Source organism: Opisthorchis viverrini (genome assembly GCF_000715545.1).
Source record: "Opisthorchis viverrini unplaced genomic scaffold opera_v5_279, whole genome shotgun sequence".
Taxonomy (NCBI): Eukaryota; Metazoa; Platyhelminthes; class Trematoda; order Opisthorchiida; family Opisthorchiidae; genus Opisthorchis; species Opisthorchis viverrini.
The window spans coordinates 331,760-345,968 of NW_008751940.1; the positions used below are offsets into that span (position 1 = coordinate 331,760).

At 44.1% G+C, this 14,209-nt stretch overlaps 1 protein-coding gene across 1 annotated transcript in view; it reads left to right on the forward strand.

The window, feature by feature from the left end:
- The window catches only part of T265_09517 (hypothetical protein), a gene marked incomplete at both ends in the record, with an annotated part of 47,478 nt that extends 42,212 nt beyond the window's left edge, over positions 1 to 5,266 (forward strand). Inside the window, one exon of the mRNA XM_009175611.1 lies at positions 3,243 to 5,266. Coding sequence (XP_009173875.1) covers positions 3,243 to 5,156 — 1,914 coding nt within the window. The remainder of the gene's footprint in view (positions 1 to 3,242) is intronic.
- Between the last annotated feature and the right edge of the window lie 8,943 nt (positions 5,267 to 14,209).

Below are 14,209 nucleotides of genomic sequence, written 5' to 3' on the forward strand. Positions count from 1 at the left end.
ACGATTTGGGACCTGTTCTTGACCGAAGTGAGGATATTCCAAGTGAATTATGTAGTCGAAAGGGTGCTCCAGCTGAACCATTAGTAGTTTTTAGTTATTATGCATGCCAATTTTTGAGTGAAGAGCTGTTTGAATGACTTGCGTTGAAATCGATCACAAGCTTCTCTTTATAAACTTATCACCCGAAGGCCAGGTAATAAAGACAACTTAACTATGTCTTTAAGTTAAACTTCATACGAAGTGTTTGGTGTTCGGCTGTCTACTGGGTGGAAGCTACTAGCAATTAGCTTGCATAAAGTTGTGAGGGAGAACACGCATGGAGAAAATAAAGATGTTGCCTTGTGGAGAATTGCCAGCAGGCAGGAACCACCCAGTTCTGAGCCGCTTTGCCCGAGGCCTTTCGGAATGTCTCGAAATATTGACAGTTCGGCTGCGTTAGTTGGATGCTGGGGTATCAGTTGACCTTCTCGTATGCAAGCTAGTTGCTGAGTTCGGCAGAGAGATCAATTGCTCACCCGATAAAAAAAAACAATTAAACGCGCCCGAGTAACACAGTACCAGGTAGGTATTGTGTTAAGTTAGGGACAGCGGTGGCAGTCTGCAAAGCCTGTCTTACGTACTTTCTTGAAGTAACACTATTCATAAGGTTGCTGAAAACGTTTCAAAAGCAAACTTGTTTGATAGTATGTTCTGTCTAGAAGATGCGCTGGATGACTCGAGTATCGTACCAATCGAAATACGAGACGACCTTTGTGCAGCAGTTTCAGTAGAATAATATCACAAAATGTAAATTTAGTCAGGATTCAGTTTATTATCGTGTTAAAATCAAACTGGGGTGCCAGTGAGCGCCTCTTGCCGATTTTTTCCAACCTTGGTTCAAGTATAACATAAAGTTGACAGGAACTAGGGGAATTCGCCTTCCGGATGGGCGAAGGCGGTTGCGGACTGTCGATGTGTTTTCAGTGACCTTATGAGCAACCTTTGAGAAAATATGTTGCAATATCTCGTGGATATTCTCCTAGTTTCAGCATGAACCTAGTGGCAGGAACTGATGTCTTCGGTATTTCGTCGTCAGCTCGGTACATATCTAATAGTTAAAATATGGGTAAGTAATGGAATGAACAGCTAAGATTGGTCACTGACCTATTAAACTCGGAAAGACGGACGATCAGTTAAGCCCCAGTCGCTTCTAAATGGATGTTGTGGTGTGACCTAGAGAGCCACTGAGCGAATGGGTGGGTCGTTTCACGTGATCAAGACAGACCCATAGGTCGTATGAGTAGTTTTATCGGCATAGCACCGAACTTTGCAATCCTCTTAAGATTGCTTCAGCTGCCGTTGGATCGATACTTACAAAACGATCTCGTGATCGGTGCCAATTACATGTGACGTGAACAAGCTTTTGGCCGAAATGTTGAGTCTAGTGAGGTTTCGGGAACAGAGATGTTCACGTATTCTCTTAGCAAGTATCCGTGTCGTGCGCCCAACATATTCCACTCGACAATAACCACATTCGTGTTCTAGGTGAGAACTGACACCCTTTCTTTGAGGTCAATGTTCAGCAAAGGGCTGGCTGTAAATGAAGCAGGTATAGGTTAAGTTGGAAAGGTGTGTTGGAGGGGTTGAAACAAGTGTTTACAAAATAATCACCTATATGGCGTGGACCCACATAAATAGGCTTCTCTGCAACCATCTTAATAGGCGATTGGATAGGACTTTCAAACATAGTTTTGGCTAGAAATCTCTTCGGATAACCTTTAGCTCTGATCGCGTTAGTGCTGTGCTTCAGCTTAGAGCCTAGTATATCAGCGGAGCAGATTTGCCTCACTCGGTTCTTTAAAGTGTAAATCAGGGTTCGTTTCCGCTTCAGTGGCACAAAGCTATAAGAGTTGTGTGCTCTCTCCCCTACGTGCGTTTTCTGGAGACGGATATCTGAAATGAACCTAGTCTGGCTAATTTAACGTCTACGAGGTGGAATACACTGACATTTTCAATTCAAAAAATAAACTAAATGAAGGGATGCACTTAGTTAGAGTTGTTCGAGGAAGCGTCTATTTCGCAGCTGTTTGATACAAGCATAAAAATATCATCTAAGTGCCTACCATAAAAGTGAGTTCGTATCATCTCTCCATTCATTTAGCTAAGCTCCATTTTGCCTACAAAAGCGTCACACATCAGGAGACCAAGAGGATGCCCCATGACGACTCCATCGACGTGTCAGCCAGATGTAGAGTTAAAATGGAAATGTACGCTAAACGTGCAACCTAAAAGTAGTTCCTTCAAGGAAACGGTGATGACTTGGAGTAGCAAATCCGATGAACCAATGTGAGCACAGTTGAAATTGCTAGTCACCATGACAAAGACGGGGTCACATCAAAGGAACACACTAAGTTGAGACCAAAATCAATGTGCCAAATGAAACCGTGGGCAGTACGTGTGCAGCATATTCATTTGAAGAAACCACAAGCGAGAGATTCAGCTGGGATTAAGCTGACTCTACCATGAGAACTAAGCTTTCGCGAATTTCGTGCAATATGGGTACAGGTAGAACATAAGGTTAACGGAAACTCGGAGACTGCGCCAGCTCGTGGGTTGCCGAAAGGCTTTCAGCAGCCTTATGAGTAATGCCCTTCCAAGATAATGCATGTCCTAATTTCAGCCCAACCTCGAGGCGTAATACAAAACCAGGATTGATCCCATGACCCCTGGTTGATTTAGCTGTGTGTATGAAATTCACAGTGCTAAGTATGCACGTAGATCACGGCAAGTTATGTTTGCCAGGGAGATAAAACAAACATCAATAAGCACGCATTTCTGCATGACCTTCATCAAGGTTTGGTCTGATGATCCTTTCTGACGAGGCATGGAGCGCTAAACGTTACGATAAGCCACATCCGTTTATGTCCAATGCCTAAAAAAGCTCCATTTAAGCAAATGATCTTGGGACCGAATTTGAAGCACTCAATTTTTGTATATGGAGTACACTGCCTTGAAAATATCTAAACAAATCTGCAAACTGCGCCACTTGAAACGTTGTACAAGGCTACTGAAAGGACTGTGTTCACATGATCACTGCACGTAGGAGCAAGAGTCTGGAGAAGTCGGTTGCATGTAACGACAGATTTGTTTCTAACTGTGTCTAACATTGTTTTCGCTTCAAGATATTATCTAACCACATTACCAAGCTGTTTCTGATATGAAGTGACACACAAACCTCTACTGTCTATCTGGCACCTGTTTAGCTCGTGGAGAGAATCAACAAAAAAAGAACTCGATGTACACAGATCGGCTGCAACTGGATGGGGATTTTGAAAGAACACGAAAAGCATGAACATCGCCGTTACAGTCCGTTTGAATTAGATATTCTGCTTTCCGACTGTTCGAAGCAGTTGATAAGCAGACCACTTGAGAAGGTGCCGCAACAGGAACAAGTGATACAGAAACAATCAGAAGAAATGATGATGGTATCGGAACAGGAACAGCTGGATTCAGCTTCACCTTCTGAGGAATATGATACTCCGGCGGTTGGATTATTGCCAAACTCTTGCGTATCTGTAGACTCATCTCTGGAGGAAGTTGCTAATACGGACCAGCAGAATGTGACACCAAATGGTTTGAACAGGCTCGGAATGAATATAAGACCACCATCGAATCGTCGGCAACATAACAGACGCCCAGGAAGGACTAGTTCGAACAGCGATTATCGTACAAACGCATCTCAATCCCGTCTTTCAATCAGACCACATCAGGCGGTCCAAAACGTGTCCTCCAGAGTAACAAGGGTGCCCATTGCAAACAGCACAGCACGAGCGGGAAATAACAGGTCCACCACACATCGTACAGATAGATGCGACAGGAATGCTGGCCGATTACAGCCAGTTCACTTAAACGTTATCAACAACTCTCGTCCCTCAGTTAGTCCCTCTTGCTTCGAATCAGCCAGTAATGGGGAAAGAGCTCTCGGTCATTTGATGAGATCTCACTCTTCCATGGAACATGCATTTAACACAGACACTCGACTTTTACCACTAAGAACACCTACCAGTAATAGTTCAGCCGAAGTTACGATAGCTTCACACCAGGAAACGCAACGGAATTGTCCGCCTTCCATTATGCAGACAGAAATCCCACCCTCACCGACGTATCACGCAGCAAGGCAACAGCTATACAACCGTCGAACAAATGAAGCTCTCCATACACTTGATGTCAGTAATGCTGAAAGTCCAGCCACAAACACAACAAACGGCATTAGTCACTTCAGCCTCCCGGCTATTCATCCGGGTGCAAATTTAACAGCACGCCAGAGTACAAGACCATATTATGAAGCTGCTTCGGCTGTCGCAGCTAGTGCAGAAGAGAGAAACCCAAATGAGTCCTCTCGCGTCTCCATAAACCATCCGCCGAGGGAATCGAGACCCCTGGAATTCCGCCGCCTTGTACCGAGGAGATCAAGTAGGGTAGTGGAACAGCTGCGTGAAACGCGGGAACAACTGGCAGCCATGTTGCGTTTAATGACTCTAGAACTTGAAGAGAGGCGTCAACATGTCTTAGCTGCCACATTAGAAACTGCTTCCGGAGGCCGGTTATTACGCAGTGTGCCTTCGCAAATGACAGATAATAGAACAACCACAGAGCAATCCGAAACGGATACTAGAGAAAATGCGCAAGAAGTTAGGAGGAACGTCAGCAACAACCAAAATCGACAAAACAGCAATCTTATGGCTTCTTTGAACATCCTTCGAAATCTACCCACCCCTGAGAGAAGAGGTCGCATAGGTCATTATGAACCATTGCATCAGTTAACTAACCGATATTTGGGTGAACGAATTAACGGTGGAGAGTATGTGGCGCCACTTCAAAGCAATAGATTTAGATCGGTAGAATCACAGTCCGGTGTGGAGGATGAAGACGACCTTTCTTCAAGTACTGTCGCCAGTGCAAGTACAACCGAAAACGGACCGAGTGCAACGTCTACCTCAAGATTGCTCACACGATTACGCATGAGGTCACGTGAACGCACATCAATACCTTCGGTGCTCCTGGTTACCGGGCGCAGGAGTCTTGGTCATCTTCTGTCCGAACTGCGATATCCACGGGCATCGGTTAACGACTGGAGCAGTGACGAGGACGACGAGGATGAACTGAATGGACTTTAATAGCTCCACACCCAAACATGTACTGTTACACCATATGTCTATACTATATTGACTGTAAAGCAATCTGGTTTTCAGTGTCTGATCTTATTTCACTGCAACTATTCTCGCAGACCATAAAGTTGCTTCTGATTTACTAAAACGTTGCAAAAGTGTTTGATTTGTGTCGGTCCATGATTTAGTTTGTTAACAGACAGTCAAAATAACAGAACGAGTCAATTCAAATAGGGGATAGATCGTTGAATCGAATACCCAGCTAGTTCTCTGGTAAAAGTTTAGCTGACTGACTCAGGGTTGTATGAAGATGGCGCTTGATACCAGATTCGGGGATCGTCAGAATTTCGCGTTTGTTTATCACTCATTCGGTGCTAATAACCACTTCTATGACTGCTGGTGTGGGTCTGTGTTATACCTGCTGATTCGCCAATCTGAGATATCTTATTGCTGACCCGCTCCAGTGCCTAGTGTCGAAAAAAGACTCACAGAAGGGAACGCAACAGCTATATTCCGAACAAACGAGTGCGAGAGCGTGAGTGCGTGCGAGTGCTAAAATATAGCGGTCTCAAGCTATTTATTGGAGGGACATTGTCTGAACTTGGTCCAATGCTGATGCACGTGGTCTGGCTTTGGTACGAGGCTGTGACGTGCTGCATATTGCGGGGGCGTTGCCTGACCGTGATTAACGCTGACTTGCGCTGTCTGAGTTTGATACAAGGCTGTGAAGCGCTGCATATTGAGGGGGCGATGTCTTTCTGGTCAGCACCTAGCGGACCTGAGGGTCTCAGTGGATTTCGGGCATTCAGTGGTCGCTTTCAGGGATCTGACCTTCCTGATAGTGTGTCTGAAAGTAACCTTGCCAGTCTAGAATGCTAGATAAATGAATTGTCAGTTACGCATGGGAAAAAGGTCTGTCAAGGCGGTGCTGGTGGTCTTCCTGATGGTTAATGGTTTTATAGCCGAGAACATTAACATTCATGGCCCTAATAAATATAGTGGTCATGCAGTTTAAAACGGAACACGTTGTATTCATGATAGGAGTGAGTGTCCACCTTTCCGAGAGAGAGCTACCCTGAACCGGTGTGAGATTAGATGGGAACACCGGATGACAACGATCCACCATTGTACTGCAAAACTGTTGTACGAAAAATTACCTTATCCTACGACGGACTCTGACGTTTGCTTGACTTTACACTAGCTAGGGTTCTCACCATATTGCATGTGGACAGAGAAAATACAACAACCGACCATTTAGAGACTGGTCAAGAAACACATATGAGGAATGTAAAAGTGAGATCGATCTCAGTGGATTGTTAAGCGAAAATCTACTGCCACTTTTTTACGATGAAGTTTTTTTTGTTTGTGTGTTCAACTAACAGTCAGGTGCAGGATGCGTTATATTCAGGCTTTCGGGTCCCATATGTGTTTAAGTGCATTCATTCTGGATTTGCTCGACTTCAGGTTCCCTTGGTAGATCTCATCAGAAACCAGCGACAATTAGATAGTAAAAACAGGGTTTCTACGATGAACTAACATGTCTCCTGAAGTTCTTTCCCATAGAAGTATATCAGCATGCCTTCGTCCATGGCAAGCCGAATGCAGATCGTCAACCGCACACTGATGACGTCCTTCCGGGTGGAGACGAAACAAGAGCTAATTTATAAGTTCTGAGAACGGGTTGATGGCTATCTGACCAACGACCAATGTAAATGGGATCGTTTGAACATCCCTTGGCCGTTGTTGATTAGACAGTTAGTAGCTTGGAACAATTTTAAGACCACCAGCAGCTCTGGAATTGAACGATGATCGTGCAAGCAGATGGGGACACAGCCCATGCAAACGGTGAACCGGAGAGTCGCAGCATTTTTAGTCAAAACAAGGGCAGACCCGCGTTTTTAATTACGATTCAGATTCAGGTGGCTCAGTGACGACCACAGGTCAACTCTAGTAGGAATACGGGCATCAAATATGAAGTCATTGGTTGATCTTCTGGTTGACAGTCAGGTTGCAGTCTGCTCCGTTGCAAGCAGAGAGGAGCCCTGATCAAGACCATTTCGGGACATTCGATAATGCACCTATGCCCTAAGGATACTTTTCAGACAAAACTGGCCAGATATTTCCAAATGGTGAACACCTTCAGATGCGTGTTACCAGGTCCGAAATTCCAACCTGGTAGATCCGAACCTCAGTGAATAATGATCCCTGTCACTTCAGTTCAATGCAAGGGGTCGGCCCCGTCATCTAAAACATGTGCTACTAGTATGACAATCACTAACAGCGACACAACCGTAGAATACCGGTGCACAATATCAACTTATCCAAGCAAAGTTTGTAATGAGAACACGGATAAGCATGGGGCTTGATATGCTTAAATGCTTTAAGAGGGTCTCTCTGAATTTACCCCACCCGTTGAGGCTTACCAGTGAGCACCATTAATCCACCGAGTATCTGCCAGTTCACACTACCGGAACAACCGTGAACACATTTATAGCAATCGTGCCTAGTTTTTCGAATAATCTGGCAACTTCAAGAATATACGTGAATTTGCAAATTCTTACTTGCTTGGTAGGGCACAATGGCCCGTTGGATGAATAGATCGGATCTCCATGTCCGGACAGCCCCGTTTTGTGTCATTTACTCTTATTTCACGATTTCATTGTTAGCGGTTTTCAGACTTTCGATTCAGATGTCCGACTGGAGCCATTTATTACCATTATGGTGTGGCCGTCGCAAATCCAACTATCCACTTGATGACTGTGTTGGAACTCTATCCGTTTACATTGGATAGACGTGTTTCGATTGGCTCATAAATTGCGTGAACATATAAAAGGTAGACTCTTTTTCGTGCATACTTTTCCGGCTGTACGAAAGAGATAGCACACCAAGTCATGTTTCCGTTTAAGTAGTACCAGGTCAGCGAACTGTGTTCTGCCTAGTCAAGGTTGGCTTACAAGAAACGCTATCGGTTCTATCCAGCGAAAATCCGCGAAAGTTGTTCTGTCCTCTTGTCCAGCCCCACTTGTAAATCAGACGCAAGGGTGTACCTTTCTAAAATTGTTCAAAGTTTACATCTGATCAACAGAAATGTTACACATACGATAAACGTTAAAGGTGTCTTTCGTGTTTGAGTATTAAACTAACCCTAATCACTAATCTGAGAGCGCAGCCTGCTGCCAATTCTTTCTTCGTTTGTACAAACATCTTCGTCGAACGAGGATAATATCCTACATACATCATGGAATTAGCTTCTTTAGGTTATTCAGGATTTAGATTGTAGGTACAGTCCAGTTACACCCACTGCCTTTTTTCAAAAGAGAGATATGGAAATAATATCGTCTTGTCTAAAATTTCCAAAACTCTGACACTATTATTGAAGTATAGTGTTGTAGGGGTTGCTTGGCCACGGGAACCTAGATGGCTTCCAGATTTTCGTTAGATAGTCACCTTGTAGTGTGGGTAAACGTACACACATACATATAATATTGAGCACAACGTTGCACCCGATTTGTGAATCTTATAGAGATCCACGAAGGGCTGAGGAAATTTCGGCCAGAAGCTTTAGAGAATGGCACTGCTGTGCGCTGACAGAGTTGTTGAATTGTCATTCTTTTAAAAATGATGCCGGCTCAGTCGTCACTTGCGGTATATTGCTTTCAGAAGTTTGAAACTTCGTGGGTCACGCAGAAAGAACCCGGCTTCACCTCCGTAGTACCTTCTGCTCATCAGAACTGCGCCGGCTTGTCTATCGGGTTTTACACCATTATAATACGCTTAATAGTACAGCGATTGGTTCTGGGTAAATCCCTCTAACTACAGTTGGCTTATATCATTTGGGTAGTTTTGCGAAATTAATCGGCATCTGTTTGGGACATATCCTTTCGCGTTCCACGTACCTAAATACAGATTCCGATATCGATAGCAACGGTAGACTATGTCTTCTTCAAAAATCGAAGAAACCGTCTTGGGGACTGGTTTATTTTGCTTCTCATCTTTTCAGCCATCTGCACAGCTTTCCTAAGGACAACCTCCTTTATGAAAGGGAGGTTAATATGAATCCAGTCCTCCGTTCAAATCCTCAAACAATGTACTAATTAGTTTCCTGAAGCCTTAGATTGAACTTACTGTGGAATTTGCCCATGAAGGTGCCATTTTCGGTTTGCTGCTGAAGCAGTTCCTTACGAGTTAAGGTGTTCTTGACAACCCATGGAACCTTAAGCGATTTCTGGGGGCGACAGCTTTTACGAACTACCTGCCATCTAGGCGACCCTCAAGCTCTTTTTGGCTAATGTCAGTAAAAAAACAAAACAATGAACACAGAATTGGGTGTCCGATAAAGCTGGAGTGTATTTATTCGTTCAATCCCAGACTAAGGGATCAGACTGACATTTTTACTGAGGCTAGAACGACTGAGATGTTGTTCCCAAGGTAACCTCTCTGACCTTTGGGCATGCGAATGATCTTTGCTGATGTAGTCTAAGCTGATGTATTATGCAACGGTTGGTCAGTGTCAATAACGTGCAGATCTCGATTCTCTCTGTGTGCCTCACTCTACTACATGCGAACCACATTGCTAAGAATAGAACACTTCCGGTACCATGGTAACAAACCATTGTTCATCGGTTGCAACCGGATGAACAGAAACATAATACACTCAGGTGCACAGCTAACCAAGACTGATTTCTAAACCGACCAACCATGGTCTCCTATCCCCAACCCATTCTGCACGTGTAACACAAGCATCACCCGACAAGAAGACAGCTAACGAGAGTAGACAAAATGAAAGTACGTGGTAGGACTCATTACACTTACGACGTAACCAAACCAGGTAAATGTGACCCATAGGCATCAGTGGTGTCCAGCGGTACAGCGGACTTCTCGAGCTTGAACGCATGAAGCTATCCGAACGAGCAACTGATCAAACAGTCCAACTCACTGGTCCTAGCCTCACAACTGCATCCACCACAGCATCTACGCCGTATTCACGAACGTCTACTGCATTGACCAGCTGGCCTTCTCACACTCAGAGGACAGGGTAAATACAGGTCACGTTTACTAGGTTAAGCACAAATGCGTATGTTCACTCTCTGGCGGTAAGAATGAGGTTATCTGTGGATCCGATTTTAGCTGCCTAAAATTCAGTCAGTTCACTAAGTGGACACGAACAGCAGCTCGATCAATGGTTCGAGTGGAAATCGGGAAGCAGTTAAGTTTCTGCATGAACGCTCGTTCAGCTGCTATTCGTGCGCACAGTCGGTGCGGACATTGTGTAACTGCTACCAATGGTGTGCAACAGCAAACCGTCAAATGACCTGAAATTCGCTATCAGATTCCGAAAGCCACTGAAAATGTCGCCATAGATAAGACAGCTTGGGAAGGCTGGAAATACCACCTGTTCGGTCTAACTCCTTTTCCCCACAAAGGGCAATTCAGCCATTCAGCAAGTGGATTTGGACAAAACGTAGTGCGGTAAGTTTACCGTAGCAGTTTGTGATACGGACTGTTTTGCAAACTACCAAAGCGCTGGGTTTTAGCTACTCCCTCAGTTGTTACATCATTTTGATGCTCCAAACGGTAACTGGCATGAAACAGAAGTAGACCATTTGTGGGGTACCGTTTCAAGTTCAACAAGAACTCACTGTTCCGAAATGTTTTGCAGGCAACCGGACACTTCGTTTTGGTGCACAGGCTCCTTCTGATTGCGTGTGCACATTGCCAGAATGACAACATTACAAGGCAGACGGGGAAATAGTCAAAAAGATTTTTTTCGATTAGCACACTGAATCCGTGTCAACTGTCGATGTGAAGTTTTTGTTTGTTGATGTGCGTGTGTCTTGTGACAAGAATGTCTGAGAATTTGGAAGGATGCTTTGACAGTCACACCAGTCGGCTTTCGGACAAAACGGAAGACACATTTCCTGGTACATCGGTCTCCAGTGAACTACATTCTTCAAGTCAGTTTGGGGAAGTGATTCTGCTATTGGGAGCAGACAACAGACCGTTTGGCCGCCCAATGGGGACCTGGTATTTCTTTATAGATATTTAAAGGCGTGTGGGTCCGCCCTCCTGACACATGTCCCACTGGAGTCCAATGTTCGTTGGCTGATAGGCATATTCGTGACACAATGTAATGGCAATGATATCCATCTGAGATGTAAGGGAGTGATGTCTGAAGAAGACTTGAATGGAACCGAAACCTGTGTCCAGTGGGTTGTGTTCGTTAAAAGCAAAATAGACCAGAACCACAGATCCATAAGCCTGAACAAATATGGACACTTCTTAGGAGCTTCAGAGGATCATTCATGTCACTTGCCCTACCGTTCTCCGGATAATACTGTGTTGGTTGGGATACCTGAGAGAAGCTGACACTGATCGAATTCTTCCAAGAAAACTCGTTAGAAATGGAAGCTTATGGAGTAACTGTTGAAGATAGACCATTTGACGAAATATTTGTAGTGCACCTACCGTTTATGTATCTCACTCTGGATTATGGCAAAATGCATACTTCATACCCAATAGCGTCCCTAGATGTTCGAAATCCTTACGCACGTGAAAAGTCGCTTCAAAGACAATCTGGTAACCAAGATGTAAACAGCTGAAGTCATTTCAACTTTGTCATATCGTCTCTAGAAAAATATGTTAACAATTGCTAGCATTTCCAGATTGCAAGTCCCATGCATGTCATGCACTCCGGATAGGTCATCGGCTTTTGTCACCCATTAACTGAGTAAGTTATTTCGCCACCACATTTATACAGAAGCATCGTCCGACTTGTCACGAATTCATGGTTTTTCTGTGCTTAGAGTTTATTAACTGCATAATGACTATAAACTCCTTGGGCCACTTGTTGTTCGCCAAGAAGATCAGTTCGACAGTGATTTGCTCTAACACAAAATTGACTCTTATCCCAAACCGATCCCGTTTGTCACTTACAACTCGTACATATTAGAAGTCGTAATATCTACTTTGCCCGTGGGGTGAGTGTATCTCTTCGGACATGTTCCCTCCTCTTGTATGCGTTTTAAGAGTTGGTAAGAAAGCCTTTTATGTTTGCGTAAATCCACGATGTCAAACTATCTATCTGTGGGTGGAATTTCGACCAATCGAACATTAGATTAATCAAGTGACTCGTTTCAGGATCTTCATGGTAGCAGACACATTGTGGCGGTAAGATTGCCTCTGAGGCTAAAGACATTTATTTCGGCCTTCTATCGAATCCAAAATCCCTGAAAATCGGGCACGAGCTTCATCGCGATTTGTCGGTGGGTGAGAATAAAGACAGACAGGATAAGAACATATGGACATATTAGGCCGTTACTTAGATATACCGGTTTCATCCAAGTCCTCCCACGGTAACCTTGCCTATGATGTTACGAAAGAATGGTAACTAATGTACACGCTGGTTTCACCCTCGCAAGAAGCCACATTTCAGTCCTGCTTCAATCGGCTGAGCGTTATTTCCACGAGAATGGATTGTTCACTACACATACGAGTGTAGACTAGCAACTGGCACCCATCACTACACCTGTTACCGATATATGACAGTCCGATAAACCAGTCTTCCATTAGTGATATCGTGTCAGCAAAAAAAACGGTTTTGTTGTTGGCATAGTGGCTCATGTTGCGGTGTTAATAATTCTAACCCACTGATCACCGCAGTGTAGCAAGTCAGTAACAGACCCATTGTTGAAAATCTGACGTGTAGAATGCAGTGAGCCCCTTACACAGTTCTCCTGCAGGGACCTTACGTGGTTTGTCGCTTCATGTCACTGCGCTGAGTTACAGGTTTTTCACCGAAGTCTGCCTTGCGTCCTGATACATCTTAGTGTGGGAACAGCAAGTCAGGGACCAGCACACGATCACTGATATTTTGTCTTCCTCATTGTAAAAGATCAAGTCAATTTATGCCTTTAGAATTTGATGAGTAAGCGAGTTAGTTCCCTCGGGGCAACTACTCACGCTTTGTTAACCGAATCAACAGGACGCCAACCAAAGTGGTAGTGAGGGCTGGTGGTTCTTGAAACAGAAACACGTCCAAAAAGGAAAGTGCAAAACGGACGTACAGTAATTTTGGCACCACTACTTGTAGTAAGGCAAAAATATCTTTAGATCTACCGCAAAACTTTGCACACCTTTACAAAAAACCAAGGACATACCTCTCCTTAAAACTTGACTGTGAGCTCGTAACACTTTAAGGATAGCATAGATTTAAAGACTTACTGAAAGTAAAACACTGTTATCGGAAGCTGTTCAACAACCTACTACCAGTTTCGCTCTTTTTGGGACTCATCAGACAGGCCACTCTGCAACCCCCGTCAACCTTGTGCTACTTCAATACCGAATCCAACGCATCTGTTGAAACACACCCATTTGAAAATAAAGTTGGTGTTAATGGGAGTCTTGACTTAATCAGTTGTGTTCAAGTACAACATAAAGTTGATAAGTCCCAAAAAGAGCGAAATGGGTAGTGGGCTGTCGAAGAGTTTCCAGTAGTTAATAAGAAAACACGTCGCCATCTTAAATATCGTGCCAACTGACAGATAAGGCAGCACATTCATTTGAGGAATAGCATGAACGGGAGATTTGGATGGGATTCAGTTTGGTCTTCCGTTAGCACTAAGTTAATGTCCTAATTAGTGCATTTTGCCCAAAACCTACTGAATTTTCAATAAACCCAAAAAACACTAACGACACTTGCTTTCTTGAGACGCGCCTAATAAACATATAAGTCCTCAAGCTCACTTTTCCCTAGATTGGAAGGAGGTCTGGCAAAACTGCTTGCGTTGCATTGTATTAGCCAACGAGACCCAGGTTTGTCACAGTATCCATTTACCTAAAACTAAAGAACTCATAGGGAGACGTGCTTCAGCCAGGAGCACTCGATAACTTGCGTTTAGTTCGTTCGCACTTCATCTTCCAAAACAACCTGGAAAATTCCCACATTCGCCTGTTTCATACAAGGTACTCTAAAGCAAAGGGACCGCCAAAACAAATTACTATTCGTTAATGCCCTGCGCAGCCAGGTAACAGTACTAGAGAAAACATCAGTGGGGAAGAGAGAA